This window comes from Bombus flavifrons, chromosome 17 (genome assembly GCF_040668555.2).
Source record: "Bombus flavifrons isolate JBK064 chromosome 17, iyBomFlav1_principal, whole genome shotgun sequence".
Lineage (NCBI taxonomy): Eukaryota > Metazoa > Arthropoda > Insecta > Hymenoptera > Apidae > Bombus > Bombus flavifrons.
In genome coordinates, this window is record NC_138458.1 from 4,464,470 (window position 1) to 4,485,910 (window position 21,441).

The 21,441-nt window shown below is 33.0% G+C and overlaps 1 protein-coding gene across 1 annotated transcript in view; it reads left to right on the forward strand.

Moving 5' to 3' along the window:
* Positions 1 to 21,441, forward strand: part of milt (trafficking kinesin-binding protein milt) — a 102,611-nt gene that overhangs the window by 5,104 nt on the left and 76,066 nt on the right. Inside the window, exon 2 of the mRNA XM_069130798.1 lies at positions 11,391 to 11,598. Coding sequence (XP_068986899.1) covers positions 11,391 to 11,598 — 208 coding nt within the window. The remainder of the gene's footprint in view (positions 1 to 11,390; positions 11,599 to 21,441) is intronic.

Consider the following 21,441-nt stretch of genomic DNA (forward strand, 5'->3'; position numbering starts at 1 on the left):
AGAAGGTTTTCATCATTGTTTACACCGTGACCTTCCCTTTCTTCAGTATGATTGAAGCCTTTAATTGAAGATTTAATTGAAGATTTAAAACCTTGATGATTGATATCCATCCAAATTTCAAAACTTTATCGCACAAGCATATCAAGATACTGGCAGTTCTTTATTGCTGGTTTATTGTCATTGCCAAATTTATTTTTCAAACGCATTAGAGTTATCTTACTACTTGAAACACATGAGTAATTTTCAATTACATGCTTCTGTCTTTCACGTTATTAATTATAGATCTTCGAACGTTGTAGATTTTGCAACTCTTGCAACACTTTCATATCTTTTTCTAACTGTTCAAGCATCTTTTCTTTCCTTTCGTCGCTCGTTACGACACGTTTCCTCTTTGATGTCATTAGACGCGAGATATTAACGCGTGCAATATTACCTTCGTATTAAGGTAATAGGAAAATAATATGAAATTATAGAAAGGACACATGGTAGCGATGGGCACAAGCGAAAGATTTGTTCTGCTAATTGTACGTTTCGACAGTAGAATATTCGAATAGTGGAATATTCGGATAATAGATCCTCGGGTACTGGATATTCGACTGTATTCTATTGTACGTGTATTATTAATCTTCTGTTTTTACTTCGTTGGCGCGAAATTTCTAAGAAGAATTTCCAGCGTAATTCCACGATAATCGAACTTGTACAATTCTTGTTCGCGTTGTGAAATAGAAATAAAAATATAAAATTAAAATAGTAAATATACATGTAACATGAATATACGTTACAGTAAAAATTATTTCAATTAACAAAGATGAAAAAAATGCGGTATGGTAGAAAATAAGGAAAACGGAAGAAGAAATTTTTATCAAATCTGTTTATCAACGTTCGTACTAAACGAAATAAATTTTCCTTCGTTAAAACTTCATAGCGGATGGGAACGCGCTAATTTGCCGAGACTGATTTCGATGATTGGTCATTATTGCAATTGATTACGTATATTGCAACTGACGTACGGCTGTTAATAAAACTAGTTGCCCTGTTAGCAGAATCTCTTTTAAGGGGGTATTCTGGTCTAGAAATTTGAAAAAATCGAAAATTTTTTTTTTCATATTTCCAAAGTTTAGACATTCAAGAATATTCCCTTAAAAGGATTTTTCAAAATTTCAATTATTTTACGTGTTACAGTCTGACCGCAACAAATGAATAGTAGACGGTAGACGTTGTCCGAGTAAACTAGTCTCAAAACTTTAAACGCGTTTTTCTCGAAACTACTTTTTTCGAGTTGGCGTGCACGATATCTCAAGTTCTAATGAACCGATTTATTTTAAATTTGGTCTGAATATTCCTTATATACTCTTCTATCGTCCGGACCACGCTCAGCTCGAAATCTTTAATATTACTATTTTTTAAACGTTCGGAATTGTCAAAAAAACGTGCGAAATAAGAAATTTTTTTTCAAACGGCCGTCATTTTGTGAAAAAATGTTGTATTGACTTTTCCAAGATTCAAACGATAGCGGTATCCATACTAATTAAGAATCCGTTCACATTTTTTGTCTCAGATGACCAGAAGGGTTGATATCATGCACGCCACGGCACCCCATTTTTTTGGCAGCACCCACTTTGCCAGCTCATAACTTTTTAAATATTGAGTTTTTTTTTCAGTGAATTTTTTACGTAATCTCGAAATATCAATAAACAAATGCTAAAAAGAAGGATAGCAAAAATATTTTTTGTTTCGCTTGTACAGAGCTTTAAAAATCGCCCGAAATTCATGCCTCTAGACCAGAATACCCCCGTCCGTTGGACAAAGAAACATATTACACCTTTGTTCTTTAGATTTTTGTTTTGTTTATTTACTATATGACAATATACGTACAGGATGGCTTAGCTGAATGGGATCACCTAAATGTTTGCTTTATTTATTGTTGTAGGAAGAACTTCTCAGTACAAAGTTACGCTACTTCAGGCGTCACGTGTAAGAGTTGGACTTTTTCTCAGGTTTTTTTTTAAGAGATTTCATGGTCATCGGTATTTTTTAGATGGTATTTACTTTTGTCTGAAGATATTTAATTTTGTACAACTTGGCGTATGAAAGATAGACTAGGATAGGACACTTCTGTGTTTATCTTTCGTGTTTTTGTGTTTCGTACTCTGTATTTGATGCAATTCGGATGGAAATATTTTTGAATCTAACGCAATCACCCAAGAGATCTTCATTTTTTATTTAACGATAACATAAATTGTTTGAAGGAAAATACTTGCAAGTTTCAAAAAATGTAAAAATCGTTTATGTGTCTGCTTTTTAAATAGAATCTCTTATTTTTGTTTATATCTTGTATCTTATATTTTGTTTATATATTATATATTTATTTATATATATATTGTTTTGTTTAAATTTCTTCCAGTCGTCAGCCCCCGAAAAATTTTACTCAACCCAATTTGTATGCGTAAAAAAGTATATAAAATAAATATACGAATAAATCATTAATCGATAATAAATCAAAGAAGTTTAATTTTAAACAATTCTTTGTTATATTTATAATTGTATCATTTACTACTATTTAGCAGGACAAAATTAAATTTGCGTATCGAGATAAACATGTTTATTTACTTTCGCATAAAGAATCAAATTTTGGCTGGATATTTGATACAACTGTAGTCGTGGACGAAAGGCCTAAGAGATATCGGGCGAACTATAAACAATGTCGCGAGAAAGACGAAGTGCCGATAGGTCGTGACCCTGGCCACGAGCGGTTGCGGAACACGTGCGTGGTGGAGCTAAGACAAAAAACAAAGGGATGCTAAGGGAGAAAGACGAATTAACAGTGAGAGAGTTAGTTGAGAAGTCAAAGAGTGAGAATCGAGAAGTCAGGAAGATAGTGTTGCTAGCGTTGTCGAGAGAGTGTGGTTCGCGTAAAAGAAAGCGTTGGATCAGTGGTGACGAGAGTTGTAAATTAACTATTTAGTTGTCTAAATTATAGTACGTTATTGTATACAGGGTGGTTTGTAACTGGTGGTACAAGCGGAAAGGGTGTGATTCTACGCGAAAAAGAAACCGAAAATATAGAATAAACATTTTTTTTTTAATTTTTTTTTTAAATTTTTCCATCGAGACAACGATCTACAGTGAGATTCGTTATAACGAGACGTGATAAAGTGCACGCGTACCGAGCCAAAATTCAAAGTCGATTTTCTCGAAAACAAAGCCTCAAACGAAAAATTTTTATTCTATATTTTCGACTTCTTTTTTCGCGTAGAATCACCCCCTTTTCGCTTGTACCACCAGTTATCAACCACCCTGTATAGTTCACGTTAAACGACCATCGTTTTCTGTTTAACCAACACTTGTTTAATCCATTTATTGTAAATAAATTAATTGTAGTAAAGATCCTACACAACAGAGCATCTTCGACGTTTCTCACAGGTAATTGATACAGGTTGTACAATCCTCAATGACGAAGACTTTGTTTTGCAACAGATACGTAGTATAAAATGTTGTAAGTGTGTTTAGGATTTTTTATCATTATGGTATTATTAGTATAATAATTTTAGAAATTGTTGGAGGTTCTGTCCTAATTCCAAGCGAAGGTCCATTTAAACGATTTTTTAAAAAGCTGCAGTTTCATATCTGTGTCGATTAAACAACTTTGTGAATTCTTGACTCTTTGATGGATTAATTTAAGATGATCGATATCTTTTCATTTCACTGGTATGTGACGGTTGCAGAAATTTCCACGACCCCACAATTCTGTTCCGCAACCTCATACGGGGTCTGAACCCATAATTTGAGAACCTCTGCTATAGAAAATAAAAAATCACATAGATTGGTGTAATCAAATGTACAGTTCTATTTAAAAAAATACCGATGACCTTGAAGTCTCCTAGAAAAGAAACGAACCTGAAGAATTCTTTTCACCGTTACATGTGCCCCGTGAAATAGCCTAATTTCGGCCTGAAAAATTTTTTCATGCAGCAATACGCGAAGCAGATATTTAGGTGATTCCATCCAGCTGAGTCACCCTATATAACGATATTACCATATAACGCTATATAAAATCGTTATCCTACTATTCTAATGTGTTTTTTTTTATGAACTAATAAACATATTCACGTCATTCCCAGTATTAGTTCCCAGTATTTGTCTCGTGAGGTGTAGATTTATGAGAGAAATAGAAGTTGAAACTGAATAGTCTGTTATGGCCTGAATAGATTTCTATATTATGTTATATTAATATATCTTTTATATTATATTGTATATTAATTTCTTCGTATTATATTGCATCAGTTGTATCAAATGGTGATTTATGATATGATAGAATTCAAGGTCAATCGAATATAAAAATCAAATAAATATTTCGCATTTTTGTAAATATTTGATAAAACACTGCATTTATTGAATACAGTTAGGAAAGAAGATTCTGTCGTTTTAGACGTTAGACGTTATTATTAAAAGACAGTATTCTTCTGTGAACGCTGAAATATTTCATAATTGTCGTGAATTTCATTTTAAATGACGCATTGTACGTTTAACGTAACGATATTCCTTTTTTAGTTTATTTAATCACCTGTTCGTCGAACATAGCAATTTTGTAAAGTGTTTTAATTGATTGTTTCTTGTTTTCATCTTGCAATAAACGCGCGTTTAAAAATCTTATCTCGCCGGTTGGTTGGTTAGTGATTAGGGCTGGCGAGGAGAACTAAAAGAAAAAAATCAAGAAGTTTCTTAACCAGTATATTTATCGTCATCGCCCGTACCAAAATGAATAATTCACGTCGAAAATCGGCAAAACCGCGGCTGCTTAAATTGCAAATTTCGTAATTTCTTTTCTTTTTCTTTTTTTTGGTAATTTAAAAGCCAAAAGGACGATTAAGTATTAACATAAAAAAATATAATTTTGGTACCGATGCTACAGTGGCGCGTTTGGCGAAATAGTGTGACGAAACAAGTTTACGCCCTTTTACAACCTGTGTTTCGAAATATGACGAAATTCGATAATTTCGAAATGCAGTAGAACACGATTGTCCGAACTAATTGCGTTCACGATGATCGGATAATCGAATTTTTCGAATAATCGAACGACTCACGTCTAACTAAATTCTACATGAAAAATTAGAATTTCTAACAAATATGTAATTTACAATATTCTTAATAAAAATTAGTAAAATTTCTTACAAATATGTATCACACGTATTACATTCGTATGTTTTAATCATTTCTGTTCTTCTAATTTTTCTGACATTTTTCCTGCTAAATTGCATATCATTTTTAGACTTGGTACAGTGTTCCCTCGATCAACGTGGGGGACACCTACTGACCGCGTAGTTGCGAAGCGACTCTCCTCCCACAAAAACTGGAGCACAACATACTCACATACGTACACATATTTGTATTCTTCCCGTGCATGTGTATATGTTTATCATATTTGAAAAGGAAATTTTACTTTGCGAGGAGAAATATAAAAATAACGAAGTATTACGCTATCTGTCCTCGTGTTTCATACGACAAGTTTCACAAGGTTGAAGTTAAAATATTTTTCAAACTAATTATTTTTCGATCCGAGTACCTTCACACCTTTTCGCAGAGAATTAAAAAATCCATCGAATGATGCATAAAAAAAATGTATTGTTCCATTTGGAACAATGGACGTGACTTTGTCTTTTCATCGAGCTGAAACCTCTTTTTCTTTAACTCTTGATATTGCAATTTGTAGTCGGTTGGAAGCTGATTAATTTTTACTCGAAACATTTTTTCGTACGATTATCGAAAGTAGCTGAGAAAAATGGTGGTCACTGATTTTTACACCACTTTGTATATAGATTTTTTACATTATTACTTATACTACATATATACAGTACATACACTATTACTTATACATAAATTGATTTGAAACAAGCATAAAAAAAAAAATGAAATTTGTGAAAAAGAAAAATCCGAGTAGAAACTACTACTACTACTACTACTACTACTACTACTACAACTACTACTACTACTACTACTACTACTACTACTACTACTACTACTACTACTACTACTACTACTACTACTACTACTACTACTACTACAACTACTACTACTACAATTACTACTACTACTACTACTACTACTACTACTACTACTACTACTACTACTACAACAACAACAACTACTACAACAACAACAACAACTACTACTACTACTACTACTACTACTACTACAATTACTACTACTACTACTACAACTATTACTACTACTACTACTAATAATAATAATACTATGGAAATAATAATAATATGAAAATAATATGGACATTTATATTTATGTTAAAAAATTAAATGTTAATATAAATAATTGCAGTACGAAAATAAAATGTTAAATTGACTAGCGTAGTCAATTGAAACAGCAGGCCTGGCAACGTCGCCGCGGATGTCAGAATGGAATTGTCATCATGAAAAAAAACACAAGAATGAAAAATGTCGAGTTAGAGTTGCCAAAGAAAGATTGAAGAATTAATAATTATAAAAGAAAATTCGTTAAACTTGAGAAAACTATTTAACAGTAATAAATAAATTGAAATTAGTATTATATTATTTAATGTCTTATCTCCAAATTTCGGATAACTAATACGGTTCAGATTTAATATGAATTTGAGACAATTATACATTGTATCTTTTATAACGAAGTATCTTTTTCACAGAATTAGCTTTAACTAAAGAAATTGGTGTATTTCAATCAATCGTCACTCGTTATTCAAACGTCTAAACGTACACATTGTGAGACGTTGCCACATCGGCTGCATTGCCTAACTTCTAAAAGATTTCCACGTAAATCTGTGGTTTTCATTAGTATTCAAGTAAAAAGCATCTGGACAGTTCTACAGAAATAGAAAAATTCACTTCGTCACACTTGGATACAATTTTCTGCCAATTTTGGTACAATTCTTGGATATAGCTTTTCCATTTCCGAAGGAAAAGTAAAACTAAAATCCTTTCTTTTCCATCACTGTGTGATGACAACGCTTCGACTTTTATTAACAATTTCTCGATAACTGTGTGATAAATCGATTTCAGATTTTACACGAGGGTCTCTTGCGCTTCAAATTGATTCTACTCGAAATTTGAAATTTGAGGTTTACTCTTGAATTTCGAGGTTTACCTAAGAATTACCTTCAAATGTGTCCAAATATTAAAGTGAATAATCAGACGTATGTAAGTATCAGCTCACCGCAAGTACCGAAAAAGGCGCGAGTACCCGGTATTACAGCAGATAAATGTAAGTAGGATGCACGATACCCTATTGACTATTGTACAAAAGATTACAAAAGTGATTTTATAGCTATGTTTCGACAACTACGCAACAGGACTTATCTCATTAAGTAGTTAACGTTTGAATTGTCAATAACTGGTTAGTCATTAAAATAAAAGGTATCAGCAATTCTGAAGTGTTTTTTACTAAGATTGTCCGAAGGTGTGAAGGTCTAACAGTGGGAATTTCTGTCGTATGTACAGAACAATTGATTTATTATTGTCATGTGTCGTTTTGAAATTTCCATGCATGTCAGCGAACAGTTTGTTGCATAATTACCACTACTTTACCATTTACGATAGTCTTCGACACTGGCCACAAAAAGGATCAGCTGGGAGCAAATGATTTTTACTTCATTCGGTAGTACACATACACCTTTGGCTATTCAAGAATACAGTTCTTAATGTAGCACAATGTGGAACATTTTTTTTTAGGAAGAAGTAAAGATAAAACTTTCCTGAAAAGAGGTTTTTCTAAAAAGGTTGCAGGAAATATTACAAATGAGAAAGAAGGTTCGTGTAGGTCTCATTCTGTTCATCTTGGAACATGCCATATTGCTGATTATGACGGAGATATGATACAATCCTTGATGCGGCAAACACAAAAGAAAAATAATGCTTCCAAAGTAAATCGAAAATATTGTTGAGATTTAACCATTTATTGAGCAGTCTGTAATTCTTTTAGAGACAAAAGTTTCGGTGTAATAGACATACGTATCAGTGACTATGAAAGTGATTTAAGTTAATTGCTTCTCATGCAGAAATTCTTGCATATTATTGTAACGTAGGTTGTAACATGAAATAAAATAAAAATTCAACTTCTATTTAAGTTGTAGACTTACACAATTTTCATAATCATCGGCGCGTATGTAAGAAGATTTCCCTCTGCTTACGTTTTCATTGCCCGTCAAGTCGAAAATTAGTTTTCGTCACATTCTCTCACCAAACGCGCTATTGTGCCGACGAAAGCTAGTAGTATGTGCAGTATCCTGTAAAGATTTTAGAGCGACCAGGGCCATGTAGATTTTGAGATTTTACGTACGTCAGGTGATAAAAATACGTTGTGGTGGAAGATGCGTTTAACACGTTGAATGTCACGCCAGTTTTACAAGGCTTGGCTGTGGCGCCACGATAAATTTTTTATTATGCGATACATATAATGTTGAAATATTAGCTACAAGAGATATGTTACGATGTATAATCATCATTAATGAATTTATCTCACTGGCGTCACCAGTGACCCCCATCGCGCTGTAGTGCAATTTCGCTCGATTCACTTATTTTTTGCGATTATCAATTATCTCATATTATTTCTTCGCGTTATTCGGACCCGCAATAATCCTAAACGACCGTCGCAAGATTTAGCATTTGTTACTTTACTTTCAAGGCTCTTAATTGCCGTCAAAGATCTTCCAAGTGGAAACGTTGCTTAGAGTTATTGTTCATTAAGGTAAAACACGGAAAAAGCGGGTTTTTCCATGTTCGACAGCCACTGGTGGGGGGCGCACATAATAGATCTATATTTCATGTATAAATAAAACTATTTTTATGTGTTTTATACTGCATTAATTTCGTCACACCATTGTAGTAACGATGATAATAGTACAAAATTTATAACTATTGACATTTGTTCAAATTATGTATTTCCACTAATCTTGGTGCGTGGGTCACCGGTGATCCACGTGGCATTCAACGTGTTAAAGTTTTATATCAAATAAGTTCACTAAACTTGTGAAGATTAAATGCATCAAGTAACAGTTCCGGCTCTAGGGTTTCGTAACAGGATAGTACAAAAGATAGAAGTAGGTAAGCAATAAACCTGTTACGGTCAGGGACCCGAAATGGTCATTCACCGCTAGGGGTGTTGAACGTACATAAATGGTTGTGCATTCTGATAACACAGTACTTGAAATTTCTCTTCCAAAATTTAACAGTACATTCTCAAATATATAGGCTACACGACCGTTGGACCGACACTGCTATGCGTGGCCTGCGTTGTAGAAATACATCTGCACACGAGTCGTGTGGTACATTTAGTGTTGTAGCTAACACTCGTGTAGTGTTCGATCTAACTCTGTTACAAAGCGATATCTCTGTTACTTTTAACGATATTAAATATTAAATATTCGTTGTCGGTTCGGTCAAACTGTTACCCCATTTCGAGTTTGACTGTAGATATTCCCATTATGAGTAACGATCCGACCTCAGTCTGATGCTAGTCCGGAAACGATTCCTGGAAAGAATATTGGTCCACTCTCGGTTCGATCTTGGATCGGTCAAATTACTATCCTATGCTTTTGATTATGAGTATTCACAGTATGAGTTCAACGTGTTCGATAATACTTAGCGCATTTGCGAATGGCCGGGGGTATGTTCGTAACGATGACCTTAGGGTAGGTTTAGGTATTAAAACAGTAGAAGAGGAAACAGAATGTCTTGCAAAGAAATATAAAAGCCGACTCGAAAGTCAATGCAGATAGCTTAGCCAGAAACCTGTACATATTGAATTTAGCTCGAAGGTTGGGGAAAGCACATCCGGAGGATCTGATCATGGCACAATAAGTCAGTGTTGCTAGGAACAGAAGCAAACCCAGGTCTACGTGCTAATCGATAAAAATTATACAATAATTTACTGAGTATTTAAAGAAACTAATTGTAAGTTAATCATAGGGTCAATTAAAAAAGGAACACTATGATCGCTTCTTATTACTTACTTTTCAGTTCAATGGTATCTTTCTCACAGATAAATAGTATTTCATCTAAAGATCTATTGGACTTTAGGGATGTAAGAAAACAGAATTAGTTCATAAAAAATGATCAACAACACCCGAAAAATAACGGGTTGACTGATGGTAAATCGAGAAACACTTTCATACCATCGGTTCATTTCTGAACCAGCTCGATCTCTCTGAACACAATAATGTAGTTGTGTGGGTTACTAAAACTTAACTGTGTTGAATCGACCACTGAATACAACTTAATAGATTTTCTGACCTATTAGGGTTCTATACCTGGCACTCCTTGCCAATGGATCACTTAGTCGATCGTTGATTGAGCTAGTCGATCTTTGTACAAAGGAATTAAATAAAATTCCTCGCTACCTGAAAATCTACCACCTTAAATCCACTAATTGTATTGTTTCATAAAAGTATATTAGACGCGTTGATGTAGATAGACAGTAAATACGCTTTCATGCAGCGGTTATTGTAAAACCCTATGGTATAAATAGGTCCTGCAACTTCCGTGGTGGGAGTAGTTTCAGATTTGAGGACAGAAAGTTTCTTGTATTGTCCACCATACACAGGGCGCTGATGTCGAGTAGTCAACAATCTCAACAGAGTAACACGTGGTGGAAATAATCCAATGAATATTTTATAGTTTTTATAATACTTTATAAATGAGTATACACTATTTATCCATAAACAATTCTATTTATGATTAAACTTCGCTTTAGGAGACGAAACCTCCTGTCTGCTATCGTTTTGACTACTCTGCAACAACGCCCTTGGTGGCGGACTGCAGAAACACAGGTCACTACATAATTGTGAGATCCACCACCACGGAAGTTTTAGGACCTGTATATACCTGTATATATTGTGTTGTAAAACAATATGCACGAAACAGCAGGGTTTTCGTCAAGCCTGGCTTTGACATTCAGTCAGTCAGTAGCTAAACGTTCGTTGAAGCTTCTAGTGAAACGACAGTTCTAGTGATTCAGGATGAAAGCGTCTTTCTCGTTGCCCGACATTTTGAACACCGGCGTAGGCGTATGTCACGTTTGAAACAAAGTCCACACTATCAGACAATTTTCCATAGACGCGTGACGCAGCCAATCAGAATCTATTTTTCTGCGGATTTTCCATGAAAGACAGATTTTAATTGGCTGTGACACGTATCTGTGGAAAATTGTCTGATAGTGTGGACTTAATAAGGTTATGTCTACGCTTCTTTGATACGACGCTTTCGTGGACAGTGGGTCTTAGTCGACCTGTCTGTCACCGTTCTTAAAGAATTTCAAATTATTCGCTGTTTGTTGAATGTTATCGAAAATAAGTGACGTAATTATTTGTTATTTATTTTGTTTCTTCGCATGTGTGGTTGTTCGTGAAGGAAGGTGAGGCGATACCATTCGTCGCCACAGCGTCCAAGCTGGCCGCCGTGGAGGATGCGGCTCCCAAGGGGCCCGAGACTTCGATTCGATCGAAAGTCTCGCCTACAGCAAGGGCCGCCCTACAGGCTCTTCGGTCACCAAGGAACAGAATATCAGGTCCTCTTACTCCTCCTCCACCGATAACCAAGGATGTCGAAACCATCACTGGTGAGTGAGCAAATTCTCCTCGTAATTCCAACCAATTGCATTTTTCTCAAAATTTTCTTTACACGTCGTCTAGTAAGAGCTAATCCTTCTAACTTCTTCAGAAGACTCAAATCGTTTGGTCTGTTTGGTTTGTTTTAAAGGATGTACGGTCACTTTTGTAACCGACTGTACATACTTATCTTCGCTATCTCCATTTTTTTCGTCTTTTTCTTTTCCCTCATTTTTCATAACTTTAATAATTCTTTATCGGAAGATCTTTTATCGATAAACATTGAATCCACTTAGTGGTGTTTTTACGTTCTTTTATCGATGCTCACATATTAACGATCTTAAGAAACTACTGTTTCAACGATATCTTCTTTTTTTTTACACAATCATTATCAATAATGCGCTATGATCACTGCGAATAGCTGTTGTAGTAAGCACATAATGTTGCTTTTTGCTAGAATGAATCATGCCCAATTTTTTTCAAGTTTCTTGTTGAAAAAATTGATAAAATTTTGGATAAAACTAAAATTAGGTAACCAACTTCTTTTTATTATTATTAAATGAATTGAAACTTGTTACTAATACACACGCACGCACACGCACACACACACATACGCACGCGCACGCACCCACACATACACCTTTTTCAATTCATTTAAACTGCTATGTACCCTGCAAGATGAACCGCCATTTTTCGGGCATTTTCGATAGTAAGCCAGGAACATGTTTGAAACAAAAGTAGTTTTTAGTCTGCACAATTGGGTATCAAGAATTTGTAAAAAATTTCTTTCAATGAAAAGTTAAGATTACCTGGACTTCGTTTAATGGTATCATATGTTTTGAGTAGTAGTTGACATCAAGACGAATTGAATGACCTGCTATACTATGACCTTGAGATGATCTTGAATTCAGAATACCACCTATAATTACTAGAGAATTGCGGAATTTATGCAAATTTATATTTTTATAAGCACATACATATTGTTTTGCATAGTATGTGATGCATTCTATGCATCCTTGCATCTCTAAGTCCGATAATTATTGCACATTGGTAAAATCTGAAACGAATCTGGAAATGTATATAGAAGTTACAAAACATTTACTGCAAGCATACACTTATTAATAGTAGAAAGTTAGTACACAGCAGTGGTCTTAAACATACATAGTTATTGCTAAAGATGATGGCATTAAATATGGTGACTTATTAATATAAGGGATGCTGTCGTCTGTTAATATAGAAATACATATATGCTTATAGTAGATATATTGTAACATCTATATAATATACAGAGTGGTTGGTAACTGGTGGTACAAGCGGAAAGGGGGTGATTCTACGTGAAAAAAGAAGTCGAAAATATAGAATAAAAATTTTTCGTTTGAGGCTTTGTTTTCGAGAAAATCGACTTTGAATTTTGGCTCGGTACGCGTGCACTTTATCACGTCTCGTTATAACGGATCTCACTGTAGATCGTTGTCTCGATGGAAAAATTAAAAAAAAAAAATTAAAAAAAATAATTAAATTTATTCTATATTTTCGACTTCTTTTTTCGCGTAGAATCACCCCCTTTCCGCTTGTACCATCAGTTACCAACCACCCTGTATATTTTCAGATTCAAGTATCAAATTTTAAATATTACAATTTGGGAATAATCGTGTCCAATTATAGTGTTAACACACAAAATATATTTGTAAAAGTATACTTGTAACAAGTTTCTGCAAGTATTTAAATACTTTTGTGAGCTACTGTACTTACATATATACTAACGCTCATAAATACTCGGACGCTTTAATGTAGTACATTAGTACATCAATAACACGTGTACGTTAGTAAAATATATAAATTAATGCAATACTAATGATATGCGAGCAATACTTGCCATTTTTTTCTAAAGTCAACAAATAATACAATTTAATTATTTCTTTAAAAATTTACATTAAAATTTACACAATTCATCGACAGATCTACTGGTTTTAAATATTAATCTTAATTGCTTGAATTAATCAGGATATAAGTTTAAAAAAAAATATTCTTTTACCTGATATGTGTTCAGGAAATTAAGTAGATAGTTTGGAACAATAAATACGTACCTCTGTTATTAATTTAATAATCATACAGAAAACGGTGATTTCAATGACCTTGAAATATGTTGTCAAACTGGACATTCTGAACAACTACATGCACATATATATAAATAATATTAAATTGTAGTAACCCAATTTATTATTTATTTCATAAGTGACTCAGTCTTGTGTTTATATCTTTTAATTACATTATTCAATTTGTATTTTGTAATTGCATTTTAATTGCAATTACGAATTGTAGTTATCTTGCATAATTGTATTATTGTATAATTTATGGAGCGATTCAATCGTTATTCTATACAACTTTGGCTTGAAAATACGTAAACAATTTCTTCGATAGTCAATTATTCAATTAGTAATAACGTTTAATTGTACAACAAATTTTTAACAAAAAAGAGGTCCCCATTGTTTCTTAAATTCGATACGGTCATCTTTGTACGTATTTTTAATAATATCTGCTACGGTTAGTACTAACAATTGTGCAATTTCACTAAGGTTTTATCCTTTTCTCCATAATAAATTGCAAGCTGTCTTCTTCTATCAAAACTTCTGCGTCATGTAGTGGCAATGCAATTTGGCATTCTTTCGTTTTCCTGACACGTTAAATTTGATCTAAATCTTGGTGTATTGATGTTAATTTTTGCTACTCTTAATTATGCAAAATAATTACATAAAATAAATCTATTTCGCAGATCGAACCATTTTAAAAAATTGCCAAATCGTAGAACCTAAACAAGTACCCTGATATTAGTGTAACGTGAAGTAAAGACAATTTTCTACTAAAGATGTATTTTGCAAATTATTTCATTATTTATATCAAAAAAAAAACTATCTACTTGTACGAAAAAATCACCTATAATTTTTTTATTAATAATCTATTCGTATTTTATATTAAACAATTCAAATTTATTGGTATTAATTTGTGGATATTAATATTACTCTCCTAATTTGTTAACGTTAAATAATTCCATTTAAAAATAATATCTGATTCTATGATATTATGCTCCCTCGAATCTATCAGTATTCAACAATTGTACAATTAAACATTATTGTATGAACAACTTCTTGTTCATGTATTTTCAACAGAGATCCAAAATAACAGCCATTTTAAATATTTTTTGGAAAAATGTCCGAGCAAAAATCAATTTTTATTTGAACGGAAGCCGGTTATCGACAAATCTCGACAAAACAATTAAATGAACAAAAAATATTAATGTTTTATTTTTCTGATTAGGAATAATTATTATGAATGATAATTCATGATGGAATTTCTTTTGGCTACCAGTAAACATTATTGATGACGAAAATTTGATTTTGATTGTTAGTGACCAATATAAATGATCTGAATTTTTTTTAATTATCATCAATCAATGTCTACGATAAAAATTTGACTATTGTCAGTTGTTATTAACATTACTTACTAATTAGTATATTAATACAGGTGTTAATAAAAGTATTGTACTACAATGTCTTATCGTATTCCTTGTTTCGTATATTTTCATATCGTGTTTTTTTTTTAACAGAATATGTTTAAGCTTTAAAATGTATGTCTTTTTTATTTTGTCAATGAATATGTACTAATTATCGGTAATATTAATAGCAATTGACGATAGTCGAATGTAACTAAACAAAATTTTTATCGTGGGCATTGCTTGATGGTAACGAAAAATATTTTTCGTCATCGATAATGGTTATCGGTAGCCAAAATACAATTCAGGTTATCGACAATGGTTATCGGTAACTAAAATTAAATTCCCGCGATCGATAATTATTGCCGGTTATCCAACAAACCTTTATCATTTGTAATGGTTATTCGTATTAAATATTTCTTTAATTAAAAATATTATCTCTTATATCATAACTTTTAAGATTTGTCTTATGACAATTATATTGTCTGATTTTCAACCTACAATAAATGATTCACATTTTTGGAAGAATAAGTGACTAGGTATTTAAATCGTTCTCTGTTATACAAAGCAACAAAATACAGAGATAGTGCTGTATCCGAATATTAATGTAACTGTACACGCTTCGAATTCTAATCTGGCAACGCGTTTTATGATATAAATGTATTCATAGTGCGTATCAATTCGGATACCGAATAATACGCTACATAGAACACACACCACCTACAGTAATACACTGTGTTCTGTTTAATCGGAGATCCTCAAGTACCTGGAAAAATACTAATGATACGAAAAATGTTCCGGACAAAACTTATATAACATCGAGGGTCACGTATCTTGCAACGACCTTGAAACGTTGTGTAAATGCGACATTAAAATTCGTAAACGGATACCCCATTTTTTACTACGTATTCTCGTAGCCGACACCCAGATGTTTTCGAAACATTGCAAGATAAACAATTAAACTCTGGAAACAAATAATCTTTTAAACTCAACATATAAGAAATTCGATACGAGCAATTACATAAAGTAACCGAGTCTGAGAATTGATCGACTACTTTGGACACATTAGAAAATCGCAATCTTGTGTTTCGGTAATACCGTGCCAGTAGCAGCGTTACGAGAAACGTCTTTATGCGCCGCGTGGTGTGCATCGGTAACGTTAATGCCGGCGGCACATCGAATTTTAAAATTCATATCTCGATAACGGGTGACGCAAAAGACACGAGTGTCCAGTGTTTTGAAAACGTCTGTAAGTCAGCTATAAAAATATGTAACAAAAATGATGATTTTTGAATGAAAAATTTTACTGTCAATATTATATTTTAATTTCAATATTATACTCAAATGTCAATATTTTATTTTAATGTTATATTTCAATGTCACCGGTTAAGTGGATAAAAGCACAGTGTGTCTGCCTCGATACCATACATCTTTTGTTCGGAACATCTTTTCGTATTTTTCCGAATATTCAAACGTTCCCGGTTACACAGAACGCACTGTATACAAGGTGTTTCTGGCATACAGAAACAGTATAACTATAACTTCGTACCAAAAAAAGTACCACATATTTCTTAAACTAGCCATTTTTCGGTACCTGAATACATTTTTGTAGGAAATGACAAACGTATCAAACGGTGTACAGTAAAATATATAGTTTTATCCAAGAAAAAAAAAAAAGAAAAAGGAACAAGATACATGACCTTGAAATCTTTCAAACGTCTCTGCTTTCGGAAAAGAAACACGTACCACGTGACGCATTACTCTAAATCATTCAATCTTTGCTAACGAAATTTTTCTTCCTCGGTTAAAATTAATTTTCAATGAAGAAAAAATTAATCTTCTACCGTCTGAACGCTATGGTTTGTCCTATAGTTACCGGAAATGCTCTACGTAATACACCGTAGAATACGTATCGATTCGAATGCCGAATACGAATGAAAACTGGCGGACCAAATTTGCACGATAATTCACGTAAAGCACGCGTGACATCGTACAGTATACAAACGGATTTCTCATGGAAATTAGTCGTTAGCACCTAATATCCTGGGTAATGGAAATCCTGTTAGCGACGTGTGTGTCAACCACTTACCTGCGTTCTCAATTACGAACAGTACAGATGCAACTTTACGAATGACGCAATGTTCACAAGTCACAGAATAAGTTAGAATTCGCGGAAGCGAATGTCACGGGTTCGACAATTAGTTTTCCGACAGATCCTTCGCGATCGTTTCCCGCGTAAACACTTTCAGCACTCTAATACAATCACTGAATTCATCCGAGCAGATGAAGTTTCCACGTTCGATGAGGAGTTCTCGGGTGCGATTCATGCATGAAAGAAGTGCTCTAATCTTCTTGAACTCAAAGAAGCAACTATCCCCTCTGTTCTCGAGAACGAGTATTTTATGGTGGTCTGCGAACCTCCATGGCAAACGACATTCACCGCCGGCAAATGATGATTACTTCTCTCGGTCATTATCATCATCATTATCGTTACGATCATCATCATCATTATCATCATCATCACTATCATCATTATCCTCATCATCATCATCATCATCATCATTATCATCATCATCATCATCATCATCATTGTTGCCGTTGTCATCGTCTACCACTTCTTCGTTATAGTCATCATTGCATAGAGGCATTTCGACATCGAACTAGCATAAACGAATAATTTTCCTCGTTTAAGGAGAATAAACGAGATTTGCGAAGCTTCCTGTTTCCTGTAGAGTATTCCTATAGAAAATCGGTAGAGCCATTGCAACTAAGTGAGAACTTCGTTTCCTAAATCAATAAAATAGGAAAATAATTCGAGTGAAATAACCGTAGCCAATTCGAAAGCAATCGATATGAAATTAATTTAATGCTGTAAATTCACGGTTACCTGTTATCGGTAACGATAAACGTTTGCAACTTTTGAATACCATTGATCGATCGATAAAAATGTTTTTGTGATATTTTTATAATATTATTTATATATTTATTATGTGGCGGGCAAAAGAAAGTTATAAAATAAAAAGCATAAAACGACATGGTAATTTTGCGAGATGAATTTATATGTAACTAGCAGGCTGTGCATGTTTATGCAATTTCACGTTTTTATCGGGATAATTAGAGAAACGGAAACTAATTGGAAATTTGTTTCGTCTATCGAATATCACAGTAGGTGCCTCGTTTTAAATATTGCGTATATTCTTACGTATTATACGCACTCTCAAGATTTTTGGGATCTTAAATTCCCTACAAAGACGCGTAAACATCCGCAGTCGACTAATAAGAGCAACAAATAAGTACAGTGTACGTATACTGCAGAATAGATGATCGTTATCGATATGGCAGGAAATGTTCGGTAACAAGAGTTACTGAAATCCATAGTGTATCAATTTTAAGCTTTCTTTTATTTGCTATTGTACCTACATTTAACTATATATACGTTATATATATATATATATATGTACGTCAAACGAACGGTGAAGAACGATCCCTTGCGAGAAAATAGGAAAGAAATATAGAATATTATTTTTTCGTCTTTCTTTTAGACTTTTTCTCTTTTTTTTCTTTTTTAACGATCATTTATTTGGTATCAGTCTTTAGCTACATCAATGAGAATGAATGAGATCTCATTCTACTCTCTTTCTACTCGTTACTAATACACAACCGGTATACAAATTATATAATACAAGTATATAATAATATATAATAAAATATAATACAAATTTTGTATAGTGTGTGTTGCGTGTGATATGTAATTGTGTTTGTAATTATACTAATATATAGTATCCGTGTACATGTTGCTGTCTAGTTTTGTCTTTTGTGTCAGTCTTATGGAGAAATATGTGATAATATACAGAGTGTCTTCGAAAGTATGGTACGAGCGGTTTAGGTGGAAAAATAATAAAAAATAAATCGAGAAAGAAGAATAACATTTTTTCGTTCGACGTTTCGTTTTCGAGAAAAATGAGTCTGAAAACCTATCAGGTTATCCGTGTATTTTAAATGGAAGTTTCGAATTACGAGATCTCTGTCTCTCCTCGCACCTATATTACTAAATATCTTTCTCTATTACTATGAATAGTCCTGGTAAACGTCCTGGTGTGCTTCCTGCCATTGCCGTTATCTCCGTATCTTATCTCCGCGATATCGATTGTTACTTTTGCCATATTCTTTGTTTAATTTGAATGGTTTCATAAATAAGGACAAGATTCGTAATTTTTGAGGATCATTTTATCAACGTGGAAGCAAATGCACGGAGTACGTGCGGAAACAAGTGAAAAATGTGGAATGAAGTGGTTTCGTTTAAGGCTTCATTCCGAAGAAAATAGAGTATGAACACGTTTAATTAAGAACTGGGCTAGCGCACGTCTACCGTCAAGCTTTTGATTTATTTTCCTCGGAAACGAAGCGTCTGGTGCAAAAACTTCATTCTACATTTTCGACTTATCTTCGCTCGTACAACAACTTCCTACCGGTTATTTGCTCCTGTCCAATCCACAATTAGCCACGTCCAATTATACTTGATTATACATAAATTTGCAAATTGGATCTTCTCGAAAATAAAGCTTCGTAGAAAACACGTCGTTCCATATCTTCGACTTACTTTTTCATATGGATTTACCTCCTGTCGGTTTGTGCGCCAGTTCCATGACACCCTATATAACACATACGGTATGTAATATACCGTGTTGTGAATAATTATAGAATCAAGCATGTTTTCCGCGTTATTTCTTCAACATTAAAAAAAAAAAACATCGTGTGCAGATATGGGCATCGTAGTTAAGAGAAATTGTTTTCGTAAGTAGTAAAATGTAAATAGTAAATTAAAGGATATCGGGAGATGTTACGTGACGAATTATTGCCTTTGATAACCGAAATAGAGAACGAAAAAATAATTTTTCAAATAAACGACGCTGCTATTCGTATAGCCGCGAGTATAAAAAAAGTGGCTTCCAGATTTCTGAATAGAATTATTCCCATGGCCAGCATCGATTCCTCATCTGAACGTTATCGACAACCTGTGTGGAATTCTAGTGAGAGAAGTTTACGTTCAGGAGAAATAGCTATAAAAAATATTGTTGAAAATAAAAAACGAATAAAATACGTGTGGACGAGAAACTTATTCAAAACGAAATATCATATAAGTTAGTGGATGGCGTACCTAACAAATTAATAAAAGCAATCAAAAATAAAGGAATAAAATAAAAACAAAAAAAAAAAAATAAGAAAAAAAATATCGAACGAAGACGAAAGAAAATTTACATTGAGTTTACATTTCTTTCAGAATCAAAAACACAATTTCCAGAAAAAATTTCATTTTTACCGGACTTGAAAAAAAGAAAGTTTTTCTTTCTTGTATCCTTCGTCTTTGTTTTTTATTATAACATAAAATTATATAAATTTGTTTTGTCAAAATAGTTCCGTCAACGTTTGTTTTAATATTACGAACGATAGGATTGAGTTTATAATTATTCAGGGCACTGTATGCCTACATTAAACTGTTTCTCCAATTGTTTCCGCTTTTGTGTAGTTTCTACAATCGCTGCTTAACTTACTATTATTGTTACTCAGTCAATGTGCAATATATCCTTTATCTGTAATGTGTGTATGTAGTTCATGTGTGTGGTATTGTCTTGTATATTTACGTGGAAAGGGAAAATTGTGCTGAGAAATCCTTTTTCATCTTCAATTTTACACTTTTTTTCTTCTTCTCTACCTTTTTGTGTATGCTGCTTACATATGTTATGAGGTGCGATAATCTTGTCAGCTAAATAATTAATAAAGCTAAACGTTTAGTTCCTCTTAGTTATTTTACTTTGCTACCTGTACAATACATATTATACAATTTATTGTGAATTGCTAATTATTGTATAATGCTGAACATTTCATTCTTAGTTATTTTACTTTGTTACTTGTACATTATATACTATACAAAGTAATAATATTACATATAATATGTATTATATATATCACTGTGTATAATGTTTATTGTACAAGTACATTGTACTGTACAATACATGTTATACAATTTATTGTTAATTGCTAATTATTTTATAATGCTGAACATTTTGTTCTTAGTTATTTTACTTTCTTACTTGTATAATATATACTATACAAAGCAATAATGTATAATATAATATAGAATATAATATGTATTATATATATATCACTTTGTATAATATATATTATACAAGTACATTGTACTGTACAATACATGTTATGCAATTTATTGTATATTATACAATATTATTCTATATATATTTATATATATTTATGTCAAACTGGAAAGAAATGTCCATTGTCTTATGGGTACAGTTCCATTAAATTATTTCCTAATCTAAATATGATATTTAAACGATAGCTTGGA